The sequence below is a fragment of the Arvicola amphibius genome, chromosome 3 (genome assembly GCF_903992535.2).
Source record: "Arvicola amphibius chromosome 3, mArvAmp1.2, whole genome shotgun sequence".
NCBI lineage: Eukaryota > Metazoa > Chordata > Mammalia > Rodentia > Cricetidae > Arvicola > Arvicola amphibius.
In genome coordinates, this window is record NC_052049.1 from 169,206,077 (window position 1) to 169,220,994 (window position 14,918).

Consider the following 14,918-nt stretch of genomic DNA (forward strand, 5'->3'; position numbering starts at 1 on the left):
ATCCTTACAACTTAGATAGTCCATGGGAGCTATATCTGCACACTTTGGGATCCCTTTTCCCCAGGGACTGGGAAGTCTTGCCTCTGATGGGCTTGAGCCCAGCAGGGTCTAGTGGCTCTACCATGTATGAGATTAAGAGGGGACGATGTCTTCACTCAGAAGACCTGAGAGCCAGGTCACACCGACCTCCACACGGGACCAGCCAGCCATTGGACTTCAGCCTTCATTTCACGTCTTTGAAATGGGATTAACCACCTGCCTCCCAGGGTAGCTACCTGGCAAGTGAGCTGCCAGCTCAGTCCAGATCTTGCTTTACTGGATTCACCAGAACCTTTAGAAGCCAGCTACAGGAAATCCAGTCCAACAAACTTAAACCATAAAGAGAATATATTAGCTCACAGAATTGTCAAGTTCGGATCCTGTGACCCAAGAGGGGCACAGGACCTGAAGGATATGACCACCTGCCTACAGTTCTGATCACCCCTTCCCAGGGAACATTCTCTGCATTATTTTCCGGACCTTCACACTGAGGACAGTACTCCTACTGCTGGCAGCCCCAAGAGAAAAAACACTGGCCTGATTGCTCCAGTGGAGGCCCAAGTGGCTGGGCTAGGCCTGGCCCACACCCTCCTGCCTCAATGGGCATCTACCCACCTACACCTCCTATGCTGTGAGGGGTTGTCCCAAGAAGAGTCAGGGATGCTTTCATCAAGAGAGGCCAGCTTGGGGAGGGGGTGAATAGCAGTTATGTCCTTCATACAACACTGATCCCACTGTGGCTAGAGGAAGAAGTTCTCAGAGCAGGAAGCCCAGCGATCCCTGTGGCTTGATAGTCACAACCAATCACGATGAGGCCAGAATCTTCCCCATCACCCTCTTCTCCTGTTGGCCATGCACTAATGCGGTGGACATTTTCTTTCAAATCCACATGCAGTGAACCACACCCTCAGGCACTCAATCCTGGTGACCATGAACTGGGAGGAGGCTGGCCTTCAGTGACCTCATCAGGTGACTCATCTCGCCTTCAGAGATATGGTTCAAGGTGTATTACAGTCTCAGGCCCAATTGAAGGGTCTATAGTGGGTGGGAGACCCAGTGGCAGGGGAGGGAAGGATCTGGAACAGGGAGAGGCTGACTGTGACAGCTCTGGAGTGGGGCTGGAAACCCCTACCCCGTCTCAACACCCAGGGCCCTATCTGTGTTCAGCAGGGAACAAAGATGTGCAGTAAGTATGTCTCCCATCAGCCCTGGTACTAGAGCAGCCAAGAGGGGCAGGTGCCCATTGGAGCCACCCAGTTGTGTGTCCTACAGTGACATCCTGCTTTCTGCTCTTGTGTTTGCACTTGGTCGTTGTCCTGAAGGCTTACAGGCCTCCAGGCAGGAAATCAATGCAAGCAGGGCAGTGAAAGTGTATCAATGGCAAGGCAGGACTCTGATCCCCTTTAGAGGTGAGGAAATCGGGGCTCGGTGCTATGGAGACAGTGGTAAGGGTGCTGAAGTGGGGGGACAAGGAGCCTGAGGAATGGAGGTCACTACAGATCTAGACAAATAAAGGGAAGAGACTGGACACTAAGAGGAAAGACGCCTGAGGAGAGAGGGCCCCAGACCTAGATCTGGAGCCAGGGTACAGGACACCTGCTGCAGAGAGGTCAGAGGTTGATCTAAGTGTTTGCGGGAAATCCAGGAACTGGGCAGGCATCCTCAGGCCTGCTCGTGAGGTCTTCCAGGGGTTGTTATGGATAAAGTACAAAGACACAGGACAGGAGGGGAAGGCAGGGATACTGAGAGGGCTATGTGGAAGCCTGTTGTCATCCTCACCCTTGTATGCATCTGTCTGTCTGTCTGTCTGTGTATACACTGCAGGCAAGACAGGCTCCCTGCAAGAGAAATGGTATTTGAGGCTGGTGCAGAGCCCCCCCTCCCACCACCAGGCTCTCCACATGAACCTGGAGGGAGATTATGCTGGCTGTGGAGAGGACCTGGGCCCAGACAAGGCAGAACCTCAAAAAAAAAAAAAAAAAAAAAAACAAAAAAACAAAAAAACAAAAAAACAAAAAAAAAAAACAAGTTGGGTGCATCCAGGGAGGGACCAAGAAAAAGGAAGTCAGAAGCTGAACACACAAGAAAGCCACCTCTCTGGTGATGGTGACCTATAAATCCTGCCACATGAGGACACACAGGATAGAGGCAATAAGGTAACCCCACTTTGTATAGTGCAGGAGAGTAACCCAATCATGTACAGTCCTGGGGGCAGAGTTCTCCAGAGCTAGGTCAAGGCAGCCGTATCCATGGCAACCTTGGTCAGTTTCAAGATGGATCTGTGTGACCTTGTGAGGAGTTGCAGAGCTTTCTGTGTAATGCTGGGGACAAGGGAGACCAGAGGACTACCTGGGGGACCTTCCACAGAGGGTTTAGTCATTCACCATGCTGGACCAGAAAGGTGCACCAGGAAGAAGTGACCTACATCATAGAAATGGAGCAGGAAAGGAGATGTTAAATATTAGAGAAAAAGATCTCTAGGTGAGTTCCTAGCCAGTGAGCTTGGTCACTCACTGCCTGCCCTCAGTCCTAAGACAGGCTGTTAGAGGAAAAGAAATTACTATTTATCCAAGGAGCACATTAAAGACATTTGCATCGTTCAACCCCAGCAGATGGTCAAATAACTCCTGTTTGCCCCTCAGTCCTTTCTGAGATGGAGAAGAAAAGCCCCTTACACATGTACCAACTACCAGTTGCAAATAAGGCAGGCTTTATTATTAAAATACAATTGAAAAGCCACTACATTTCCCTCTTTTGTCTAAAATGGCAGTTGTCAACATGATACACCTCAAACTGTTGTTGGTGCTGCTTTTAGGTGACAATCATGCTTATTGGGAAAGAATTAGGGGAAGGAGAAAATTCCACAAAATTTAAATAGTGATATGGAATGATGGGAATTGAACAAAAATATAACTTTGCCAGTAGAGTTAAAACACAGTAAATCGTAGAAACAAGCACCATGTCAGAGAGCCCACCTATGGTTCTCAATCCACTCCACAACCTTGAGACAGCAAGACCCATGGGTCCCCAGGTCCCCCTGTGCAGGACTGAGAGCATTAGAAGCAGGCTGAATGTGTGCCTGCAGAGTTGACCCCTCTACTCTTAGGAGTGACAATGAGCCCCTCTCAGCATGGGTTGGGGCTATGACCTGAGTCTGAATAGGTAAGGTGCAGTCAAGGCAGGCTGGACCCATGTCCCCAAGGAAGAGGCTGCCGAGGGAGCGGACATGGGAGATGTGTGGGAGAGGCCTGTGGGAGTTTCTTCTTTGCTTGCCAGATGACCTGCACTGGGTAAGACCAGGAGCTAGCCCAGATGAGCCAGATCCTGAAGACGTCATCATGAAAGACAACTGAAACGATCATGGGTGTGGGCCAGGTCCTGGCACATCCCGGAGAAAATGGAGAGCAGCAGGAAGCATAGCACTCTGGTGCTGTAATACGGTCCAATTGTCACGTTGCATTTTCTTGGCTGGGGCAGGGTGGGGGCTGGGAGGTAGTGGTGGTAGTGGTTTGTGTCTGAGTATTGAGAGGGAGAGACTGGCTGAGAGAAACAATGGCATGAAGAAGGGCCGGAGAAAAACACATGCCGGAGGGCCGGAAGTGTGGAACAGTAAAGAGGAAAACAGTGTCCTTATAACTGGCCAGACAGAGCCCACCGGTGGTCACAGCTTGGCTTGGGTCTTTGCTTAGGAGGAACTCGCCAGGCTGGTTGTGGTGGCGGCAGGGGTTGCAGTTTTCAGAAGGGAAGGACAGAGATGGATGAGGCATCCCACCATGGGCTCTGGATGTGACTTGCCTGTAGCTGTGGCTTGCAGACTGCGTGCAAGAGCCCCCGGCTGCAGGTGCCTAGACTGTACCTGACTGCGGTTTCTATTCTGGCTCTGCTACTTACCAGCTCTGTGACTGACCAAGTTATTGTACCTCTCTATGCCTCAGGTTCTTTTCCTCTTCTTCTTCTTCTTCTTCTTCTTCTTCTTCTTCTTCTTCTTCTTCTTCTTCTTCTTCTTCTTCTTCTTCTTCTTCTTCTTCTTCTTCTTTTTCTTCTTTTTCTTCCTCTCCCTCTCTCTCTCTCTCTCTCTCTCTCTCTCTCTCTCTCTCTCTCTCTCTCTCTCTCTTGCTTTTTGTTTGTTTTTCGAGATAGGGTTTCTCTATGTAACAGCCCTAGCTGTCCTGGAACTCATTCCTGTAGATCAGTCTGGCCTTGAACTTGCAAAGATCCACCTGTCTCTGCCTCCCAAGTGCTGGGATTAAAGGTATGCTCCACCACCACTCGCCCCCCCCCCCCTTTTAAGAAAAATTTGTTGTTCATTATGTGTATGCATGTCTATGTCAGAGTATGTACCTGTGAGTGCAGTTGCCCATGGGGGCCAGAAAAGGGTGGCAGATTCCCTGGAGCTGTAGTTACAGGCAATTGTGGGCCATCCGACGTGGGTGCTGGGAACTGAACTACATACCTTTGCTGTAAAAGCTGTACTCACCCTTAAACACCTAACCATCTCTCTAGTCCTCTAGCCTCAGTTTCTTCCAATGTAAATCAGAACTAATAAAAAGCATCATCTTTTCTTGGGTTGTTTAGAGGATTGAATGAATTGCTGTTGTTTTAAGCACTGACTTCGAAACATGTTAAATAATAAAAATATATAGAAATATCTCCTCATAAGTTGTTGGTGAGGGAAGACCCAAGGGTCCCCCAAACCATACAGACTATTGCCATTGATCTCAATTGCCCACTAGAACTAGATGATAAGATCATATTGCAGAATATACCACCTGCTTTTGTTGTGGGGCATAGAGAAATCAAATCCAGTTACTCCTCATAGTGCTGTGCAAGCAGCTATGGGTGGAAAGACAATAGTCTCACCTAGCTGTGAACCCTGAGAGTTAAACCACCAACCAGTAGCCGCATGGTTATTGTGGGGGTAACTGGACTGTTGTGGAATATTAGTTAAAGATGAGTCACATTCTTTTATGCGGCGGAATATTTGTTTAATGATGCAAAGAAGTGTTGCATTCTTTTATGTTGTATTTGTTTAACTCTGCAAAGTTCGTTACTTTGCCCGCTGAAAACACCTGACTGACTAATAAAGAGCTGAACAGTCAATAGCTAGGTAGGAGAGAGGCATAGGCAGGGCTGCCAGGAAGAGAAAAAAATAGAAGGAAAGAATGAGAAGAGGAGGAGTGAAAGAGGGAAGAGAGGAGGATGCTAGCGGTCAGCCACCCAGCCAAACAGCCAGACATGAAATAGGAAGAAAAGAAAAGATATAACGAAATAGAAAAAATGTAAAAACCCAGAGGCAAAAGGAAGATAATTTAAGTTAAGAAAGGCTGGTTAGAAATAAGCCAAGCTAAGGCTGGGCATTCGTAAGAAAGAATAAATCTCCATGTGTTTATTTGGGAGCTGGGTGGTAGGCCCCTAAAAGAGCAAAGAATAAAAACAACCAACCACTTTCTTATTGGCTTTTAGTCCTGCTCCAGAAGAGGAATTCAAACCAGGTACTATAAACCTGGTCAAAAACCCATGGCTAGGGAGCCCATAGGCCCTAGAGAGGAACCGGCAACTCTTATTTTGCTAGATGGGCATAGTATCGAAGTGCTTTCTAAATATTTGCTTCTACCATAAATCAGTGCTATTCTCAGCCTTTGTCAGAGAAGCTTCTGTTTGCAGTGGGTGATGGGTAATATAGACACTCAAATGGTCAAAGCCCTGAGAATAGGTGACTCTTGAATGCTAAACAGGACATCTGTATCACCCTCTCCAAGGCTCTAAGGACATTACAGAAGAGGGGAGGGAAGGATAGGAGAGGCCAAGGGTGGGAAGGAGTACCATGAAATCATCCCATCATGGACAAGGGAGGGGCTCAGAAGGCCCCACCCCTCCCTGAGGAGCCGTAGGCAGTTAATGGTCGCTGGGGCAGAGAGTCATGTTCCTCAGTGGTCTAGCCACTGGTAAGTTGTTCTTGCTCAAGTAAATAATTCCCCACCCAGGCTCATGCAGGCAACCCTAATTAAATACAATGGGTCACCAAAAGCCAAAACTGAATGGCAATACCAGAAATAAAGGTTTAAAAGTAGGAGGGAACTTGCTGGGAACAAAAGGGGATTAGTGAGAGGGAGAAGGGAATGAGATGATAGAGGGAGAAGGGAATGAGAGATATGGCCAGAATGTGTGTGTGTGTATGTGTGTGTGTGTGTGTGTGTGTGTGTGTCCCTGTTCATGTGGTAGCCAGAGGTTGACTCCAAGTTTTTCCCTCAGTTGTACCCTACCTTCTGTTTTGAGACAGGCTCTTTCATGGAACCCAAAGCTTACCAATTTGACTAGACTGTCTGGCCAGCAAGCCCCAGGATTCTCTTGTCTTTGCCTTCCAATGTTGTGATTCCAGTTGTACACTGCCGTGAGAAGCCTTTTTAAACTATACTATTTTAATTGATTCTTTAAGGATTTCATAGATGCATACAGTATATGTGTCCAGCTTTCTTACCTTGTTCCTGGGGATTGAACAGATGTCCTCGTGCTTGCATGTGCGTCACCAACTGAGCCACCTTCCAGTCCCTCAGTAAACACTTTTCAAGTAATTAGGCATTCTGGCCAAGTGGGATGTACAAAGAGAATTGGCACAAACCTGTGCTCTCAAGGAGCCCGCAGCTGAGTTGGAGGAATAGATACTAACATCACCTGGAGAAAGAAAAAGAGACTTGCATCCATGTCACCAGGCTCCACAGCAATGTCCCAGTTGTCTGTCACCTTGTGCACACTTTACAACAGCCCCATGTGGATCGTAAGGGTTAAGAGAGCTATTGAAGTAACATGGCTGGTATGAAGTTCGAGAGTTTGACGGAAAGACTTGTGCCCTTAGTCATCACACATATTGTGCCAACTGTGACCTGTGATAAAAAAAAAAAAAAAGGTCAGGAACACTGTGTGTTTACACTCTCTCCTTCTGGGTCCTCCTGGACCCATAGAACTCGTACTTTGACCCATATTCCCCTCTGGAAACCCTCAGAGCAAGACCTGACTGGCTCATTACTATCCCCAGGTCACACCTTGTCCACAGCACGGGCAGGCTCCAGTCGTCCTCTTTGAAGATGAGCTCTGATCTCTCCACTCCACTCGCATCCCTCCTTCCCCTCTTTCCATCCCTTGTTTCTGCAGTCTTTTCTGGACACCCCCCTCCACACATGCTTAGCGGGAGACTTCATCCTTTCTGGAGGGCTAGCATTGCCTCCACACACCCATCTCTTGACTTCAGTGTCTATCCTGGACACTGAGTCTGTGTAGCCACCTCCCAGCTGCCCACCTTAAAAAAAGATTCTTTATTTTAATTTAAAAAAACTAAAATATAATTATATCATTTCTTCCTACCCTTTAAACTCCTCCCACATCATCCTCAGCTCCCTCTCAAATTCATGGCCTCTTTTTCTTTAATTGTTGCTATACACACACACACCTAAATCCAATCTGCTCAGTCTATTTGGTGGTACTTGAGTGTATATGATTTCAGGACTGGCCATTTCTCCCACTCTCCGCATTCCTTAGTTGTATATAGTTCTTTGTCTGTGGGTGGGGCCCTGTGAGATTTCCTCCATCTGTGTTAGCATGTCTCCTGGTGTCCTTGTTCAGGTCTTGTTTAGGCAGCCATATTGTCGGGTGTCAAGAGTGAAGCTTCCCTTTCATTTCTAGGAGACAGCTTCACAGTAGATTTCCTGGTCCTCCAACTCTTAGAATCAATCTCTCCATCTGGTCTTCTTGAATCTTCCCTGAGCCTTCAGGGCAAGAGTTGTGTTGCAGGTTTATCAAGCAGGACTGAACAAGGCATGATCATGCGTTCTCCGCATTTGGACCGGTTGCAGTTTGCCACAATGGTGTCGTCTGTTACAGAGATGAGTTTCTTTGATGAGACAAGAGAACTACAATTATCTGTGGGTAGAAGAATAAATTCTTAGAATTCAGCTGCCTATCTTTACTTGCATGTAGCTCAGACTGGGTAAACTCAACATGAATCCATGCTGACTTCCTCCCTAGCTGCTCGTCTTTCTGGGTCCCCTCTACCAGGGATGAGCATGGCAAATGCTGTGTGCACAAGTTGAATCCTAGGACTCACCACTGGTCTACCCACCACTGGCACACAAGTGCTGTCCCCTTGTAGTATTTCCTGAGTTTTTCTCCCCGCCCCTTTTGCAAGCTAAGCCTGCATCCCTGCTTCTGAAACCTTTTCCATACTTTGCCCCCTTTCCTCTCTCATCTGGCTGCCATAGAGGCCCAGAGGAAATGCAAATCAATTCAGAGCCCCTGCTACACAGAAGCCTTCAATAGTTATCCCTGGGTTCTGAGTTAAAGACCTCCATTCTTAGCACACAACTCGGTTTTCCAGCCTGGCTCTCTAGCCTCACCTATTCCTGCTGTTCCTTGCTTTGGACTCCAGCCAGAACGACACCAGGAAGCAGATGTAGCCTCTTTCCCTCTATCTGTTCCTCCTAATCCTCTTTATTCTTAGGGTTTTGCAGAGCAGAGATAGTCACCTCTTCAGACAGGCGCTCCTGCTGTCCCATGTGAACTGGGACCCCTCTCCTGCCCATTCACAGCCCCTAGGCACAGTCACTCAGTGACATGTTTCTCTCCACTGTCTCCACAGAGATGGAAAACACTTCCTGAAGTCAAGGGTTGGGGAGTCCAGCAGGCAAATCCTGGTGTTGCTGGTTTAAGGACATGGACGTGGAGACCCTGAATTGATGGGGGAGCTGACCAATCCCTTTGTCTGAGGGGCGTGACCCCTCCGGGGCCCCAGATACCCTTAAAAGATCCCTGTGCTTTTGTTTGCTCTCTTTGTTTTCCCCTGGGCTCCTCGCTGGAACCTTGGCTTTTGTAAGTTCCCTTTTCTTTCCTTTATTAAAGCTGAATATTATATATTAAAGCTAGTCTGGTTAATCATAATTGCCGATCGACCACGCCCCTTCACTGAATGTTGGTGATAGGACATCCTTTCTTTTCTTTTCCCCACCAGAAGCTCAATTTTACCTCAGGGACAACTTGTGTGTGAAGCTCATTTTTTTTTTGTGTGTGTGTGTGTGTTCCTTTGCAGGGGGTTACTTTGTGGTCCAGCCAACAATAAGATTTAAGGCAAAGTCTCTCTCTTTCTCTCCCTCTCCCTCCCTCTCTCTCTCTCTCTCTCTCTCTCTCTCTCTCTCTCTCTCTCTCTCTCTCTCTCTGTATGTGTGTGTGAAGTCTGCTTCTCTGCTGTGAGCCTGGCTCCTTCCTGTTTTCCATCTTCCACTTCTTTTCCGAAATAAAGAGAGAGAAAGCTGGAGGAGGAGCTAGAGGAGCTAGTGACCATGGGCTAGCCTTAGTCATGGAAGTCACATACTAAGGAACCCTGAGGGAGTCTAGTCATGACCCTCTGACTACCTATCAGCAAAACTCATGCAATAGGTCCAAAGGAAACTCCATTTCCCCAAATCCTGGCGGGTAAACAGAAGTCAGCTATTCATTTCCCTTATAACCCTGCTGCTTTGGCTATGCTCCCTCTTTTTTGCTCCTCTACCCCTTCTCATCCACCCCGCTCTGGACTCTTCCAGATGTCTCTGGCTGTTCTCTCTCTTCTCATATCTACAACAAAATCCTTCCCCCTAATCATACCATGGAGCAGCCACGTCATCAGCTCGCACACAGACAAGTCTCACTGAAGTCACTGTGGTTGGATCTCCAAGGCATTTAGTCAAACCCTACTGATAACATTTCTGAATATGCATTTCCTTTGGAGCTGACACACTGGCCCTGATACCAGGCCGAGGGCAAAGTTAAAGGAGCAGGACAACATAAACACAGGAGAGGTGGATTCTCCCTGAGTGTCTACCAGACCAGCGCGGGGAAGGCCAGGTGCTGAGGAAGACTTTCTAACCACTAAGAGGCCCCCCCATGAAGGGAGATTGCTGTACTAGAGAGATAACTTTATAAGTGTGTGGGTCTAGAGAGATAGCTATCAATAAAACGCATGCCTTGCAAGCAGGAGGACCGGAGTTCAATCCCAGGCAGTCAAAGAAAATTTATAATCTCAGGGCTGGGGAGACAGAGACAGGTGGACCCCTGGGGCTTTCTGCCAAGCCCCCTCCCACAACTCCAGGCCACTGAGTCCCCCTTTCAAAAACAAGATGGATGATACGTGAGGAACAACACCTGTGACTGTCCTTTGGCCTCTACACCCCCTCCACTCCCACACAAAAATGCTTCGTGGCTGGGCTTTGGCATCAGGCAAAGCTGAGTTCAGGTTCTATCATATCCTAGCTGTATGGCCTTTGGTCCCTTTCTATTTGATCCCACTAGCATCCTTGCCTGTAAAGTCCAGACAGTCGGAACACCTTTCACTTAGATTTAAGAATGGGAGTGGTCCATGAAATCTGCAGGGCACCAGACACAACCCACCATGGGTGTGGCCACCTGGGCTCAGTACACCACTGGGTGTCACCTCCGTCTCCCGGCAGCACCTCTCTCTGCGGGTGAACAAAACAACCAGAAGCTGTCCACTGTCCAACGGTCTCTGCGTATTGCTGTGTCCTTGACCTGTAGGTACATAGGGAGAAGTTCCCAGAGCGCCAGGCCAGACAGGAATTGGAAAGGCATGCGGCCTTGGGCAGAAACGAGACAGCGTGCACCCATCCTTCACCCAGCCTGTGTCCCTGGTATTGAGGGGCGTCTTTTCCTGGGCTGGGCTGCGCTGGAAGTGGTGGCTCTGCAGGGAACAATGGAATAGGGGGGCTGGAAAGATGCCTCCTCCTCCGAACTGCCTCAAGTGCTTTTGTTGGATCCTTTTTGGTTTTTCCCGGAAAAGGATCACCTTCTTTCTCTAAGATTCCAGTCCAGGAAGGGGAAAAACCTTGTTCACTCAGCCTACAGAGGAGGTCAGTGCGGGGGCAATTCCGTCAGACCAGCGCTTCCCTTTGTCCCAGCCCCCAGCACTTCAGGCCAGACCCGCTGACACTCGACAGCGCCTGCAGTTTACCTTGGCTCGGTTCCAGTGAGTTCGAGCCCAGCCCTGGGGCGGCCCCCACCTCTCCACCTTGTTACGCCTTCCCACCCTCCTCTGCAGCGCAAAGAGCAGTTTAAATATAAATCAGTCCTCAGCACAAACAGAGCTTGGGCGGCGAGTCTCAGAGCCATCACCGGAACCGAGGGCCCAGGTTTGCGGAGCGAGTGCAGACACGCAGAGCCCGGCTCTGGACAATCCCAAGAGCCGCGGAGACTCTTTGCTCCCTTCCTCCAAGTGGAGACCAGCGCCCCTCGGGTCCCTTTCAACTCTCCACCCCTTCCTTAGTTCCGTGCCCACCCTCTATCCCACCAAGTCCCCAGGTCTCTCCACTGGCCTGCAGCCTCCTGTCTCTTCCATCTGCGGTGACCCCTTCCTTGGGGGCCCGCCATCTCCCCGCGTGCCACCTCCCTGCCTGCGGGACCTCCTAGGCAGTTGGGGCTCACCAGGTCGAGTCCTAGAGACTCTGGGCTTCCGCAGCAGCGACGTCAGGGCCCAAGACACCTGCCCGGGGAAACGCAGCGGCTGGGCGGGGGCTTGCAGCACCTCTGACACCCGAGGAAGAGAGGGAGGAGAGAGAGAGAGTGCGTTTCATCATCGCCGCCACTTATAAAAACTTCTGAGAGTTCACTCTCTTGCTCAGTTGCCGCGTCGCGCTCCCCATTGCCTGGCTACCACCGCCGCAGCTCGAAGGTCCCAAGTCCCGCAGAACCTGTCCCCGGCCTGTCGCCACCGCCTGGGCCCGGCCAGGGGACTTTGCCTCCGTCACGATGGGGCTCCTGCCCAAACTCGGAGCACGCCAGGGCAGCGGCACCTCCTCTGTCCCAGCCAGACGCTGCTCCCGCTCGGTCTTCAGCAACATTAAGGTGAGTAGAGTTCGGGGGAGGGGAGGAAGAGAACCAACCTAGGGCATCGATGTGTCCAGTCCCTGAGCTCTGAGTGCACCGGCCCTCTTCTCTGTGCCCGGTGCCACATCCTTGGGGCATGCCAGGGAGTATGAAGGGGCGACTGCAGGGCGTTCGCTTGCTCTCTCTTTGTTTCCCCCCTCCCCCGCCCCGTGTGCGTGATGGGGTGTGTATCGCGCCTGTAAGCTCACAGGCTCTGCTGGGGATAATAACCAGAAGAATAGACGTGCCTTCACACAGAGGGAGCTGTACTGTTGTTCTTCCACGGAAAAAGAACACCTCCAGGGAAGTCTTTGGGGTCTCAGCTGTGGGCATGTTCTTCCTTAATGGGTGGATCCAGAGGACCCCTGTGGGCAACAACAGGCTGTAGGCACGCTGAGATGCCGCAAGTCAGAGCGCACTCACATTGTCCGGGTGGACGACAGAAGTCAGCATGCCTTGGCTGGGCTGCCATGCTTGCGGTTTTCGCGGACCAGCTTGCTACCTGGCTACAAAGCCTCCAGCAGTTTTGAGAAATCCCCAAACTCTTCTGGTTTGGAAATGGCCTCAAGCAAACAGCAGGCGCTCCAGGTTTATTAAGAAAGGTCACAGGAGGTGCCTGTGGCCTGAAAGTTATGGGAAATTAGGAAAGGAAAAAAAAAACGGGGTGTTGGAAACTGTTAGGATGAGAATGCCTTCTTTGATAAGGGTCAGAAGTGAGGTCCACTTTCTTACAGGTCTAGAAGGACCTAGAAAGGTTGAATCCTCACTCATAGTATTTAGGGGAGAGGTTCCTGAAAAGGCACCTCCTGGGAGCGCTAACCACCGGTGGAAAGAAGCCACAGAACCTACATCTCGGTACTTTGGGATCAGGCAAGAGTATGGTGCTGAGAGATTATTTCCCACAATCCTACTTTAGATGCAAGGAACACTCCAAGTATGGGATGCCCAGACCTCACATGGAAGGATTGGGGCACTGTGTGCAGTCTATGTGTGTCTAAGAGAGGGAGACTGGGAGTTCAGAGTGGATGCCACCTGCAGGCTTCAGCGCAGGCTGTTACTGGTAGAACAGGGCTTCGTTGTGGCGAGTCCTGCCTTGATTCTTTTCTCCACCACAGTTTTAAAAAGTTGCATAGATTTCCCCCCTTGGAATATTAATAACATGGAAAGTGGGAGATAACTGTAAACAATCCTCAGATCTCCTCCCCTTGAGCCAGACCTGGATGGGAACAACATGTATTATTTTGGTTTTGCCAGTTTGGAGGGACTTGGGGAATTGTGGAGATTTTTTTCATATTTTTAACTGAGGAATTAACAGGAAAAGGCATGCGCCAGGGTTGGGTGGTCTCTAAGGAATGAGACTGTGGCAGGTCGGGGAGGGAGGACTCTGAGTTTCCCCGAGAAGGGTAGGAGAGGTGGCTGTGCCAGGCTTCCTGACAGTGATGGTGACAAGGATGAGTGGTAGAGTTTGAGAATAACTCTGCAGTTACCCCTAATTCCTAAAATAGTTGGCTGGCAGCTTTTTCTTTGAAAAAAATATATAAAAAGAAGATTAAAAAAACACCAAAACATGTTCACACGCCCGAGATTCATGTCAGGGACCTGGACCCAGGCCAGTTGGCCTCCCAAGGGAGTTAAGTGTTCTTATCTATCAGTTGAGAGTTTTTCTTGATTCTGTTAAAACATCTCCTTCCTTGATGGATAATGAGCAATGGATGGCAGGCAGGTGGGAGAGAGCCCACCTTGGCGTCCCCAAACTGAAGCCCCGTTACTCCAGGAGACACCAGGCACACCTGGAATGGAGAATGCCACCAGCTGAGCTTTTCCTTCTTGAGGAAGCTATGCCTGGGGCTTCGCTATTTGAAGGGAGATTTCTTCCTCTTAATGACAGGTTGGATGACTGCCCTGTACCTTCCCAGTAGGGAAAAGGTGACACAATGACATGAGGGACCGTGACAAGGGACATCCAGCTCACACGCTGGTTTTGCTAGAATCGTTGTCACTGGGATGGATGATCAAGAGTCATGTTGTTGTAAACCCCACGTTCCACATGGTTCAGAAGTCGGGGTGAAGTCTGAGGACAAGATCTATGGCCCATCCCAGCCACTCACATGCAGGAAACATGGTTCACCTTTCTTGGGCCTCTGCAGCCCCCTCTGGAAAATATGGGTGCCATGAACAGTTCCCACCCTCGCAACTCAGTAAGAATTACGTGGGGTAAGAGGAGAAAGGCTCTCCCCAGGGTGAGCGCCAAGTGAGATAAGTTTATAGACAAAGTCCATGAACAAGACTGTGCATTCCAGTGTTATCTAGGAGTTCTTGTCTCAATGCTAGCCCAGCATACACGAAGCCTTGGGTTCCAGCCTCAGCACCACACTGTGAACCTGTGCAGGTTCAAGCCAGATGGGGGTCCCAGCGCTGAGAATGGAGAGTGGGCCCCACCTCTAGCCAAGATGCTATTTACAATTGATACATGCCAGCAAAGGGAGAACCAGTGTTCTTCAGTGGAACATCACTGGGAACACCAGCCACACTTCTGGGCAGACCCGTGTCCAGGAGTAGCTGGCCAAGACAAAGTGGACTCCATGATTTTTTTGTTTGTTTATTTTTGTGGGTTTTTTGTTTAGTTTGGGCATTTGTTTTGGTTTATTGGTTTTTGTTTGTTTTGATTTTTGTTTTTGAGTGTGTGTGTGCGTGTGTGTGTTTAAAGATAGAGAGGCAGAAAGAATATAAAGTTGGATGGGTAGGAAGGTGGGGAGGAACTGAGAGGGGTGGAGAGGAAACATGATCAAAAGATACTGTACAAAAATATAACATAAAATAAATCTTTAATACTGTTTAAAAGTTAAATAAAAACAAAACACGTAGTAAAAGTAAGAAAACACTGGGCACAGTGGTCCTGAAATCCCAGCATTCCGGAGATAAAAGCAGGGGGATTAGAAACTCAAGGTCTTCATTGACTACATAATGAGTCATGTAGC

At 49.3% G+C, this 14,918-nt stretch overlaps 1 protein-coding gene across 2 annotated transcripts in view; it reads left to right on the forward strand.

The window, feature by feature from the left end:
- Positions 1 to 10,647: 10,647 nt before the first annotated feature.
- Positions 10,648 to 14,918, forward strand: part of Slco2a1 (solute carrier organic anion transporter family member 2A1) — a 77,506-nt gene continuing 73,235 nt past the window's right edge. The window contains exon 1 of one of the 2 annotated variants that reach the window (XM_038323408.1): positions 10,648 to 11,919. In XM_038323408.1, coding sequence (XP_038179336.1) covers positions 11,824 to 11,919 — 96 coding nt within the window. In that variant the 5' untranslated portion in view covers positions 10,648 to 11,823. The remainder of the gene's footprint in view (positions 11,920 to 14,918) is intronic. The other variant, XM_038323409.1, reaches the window with a different exon arrangement.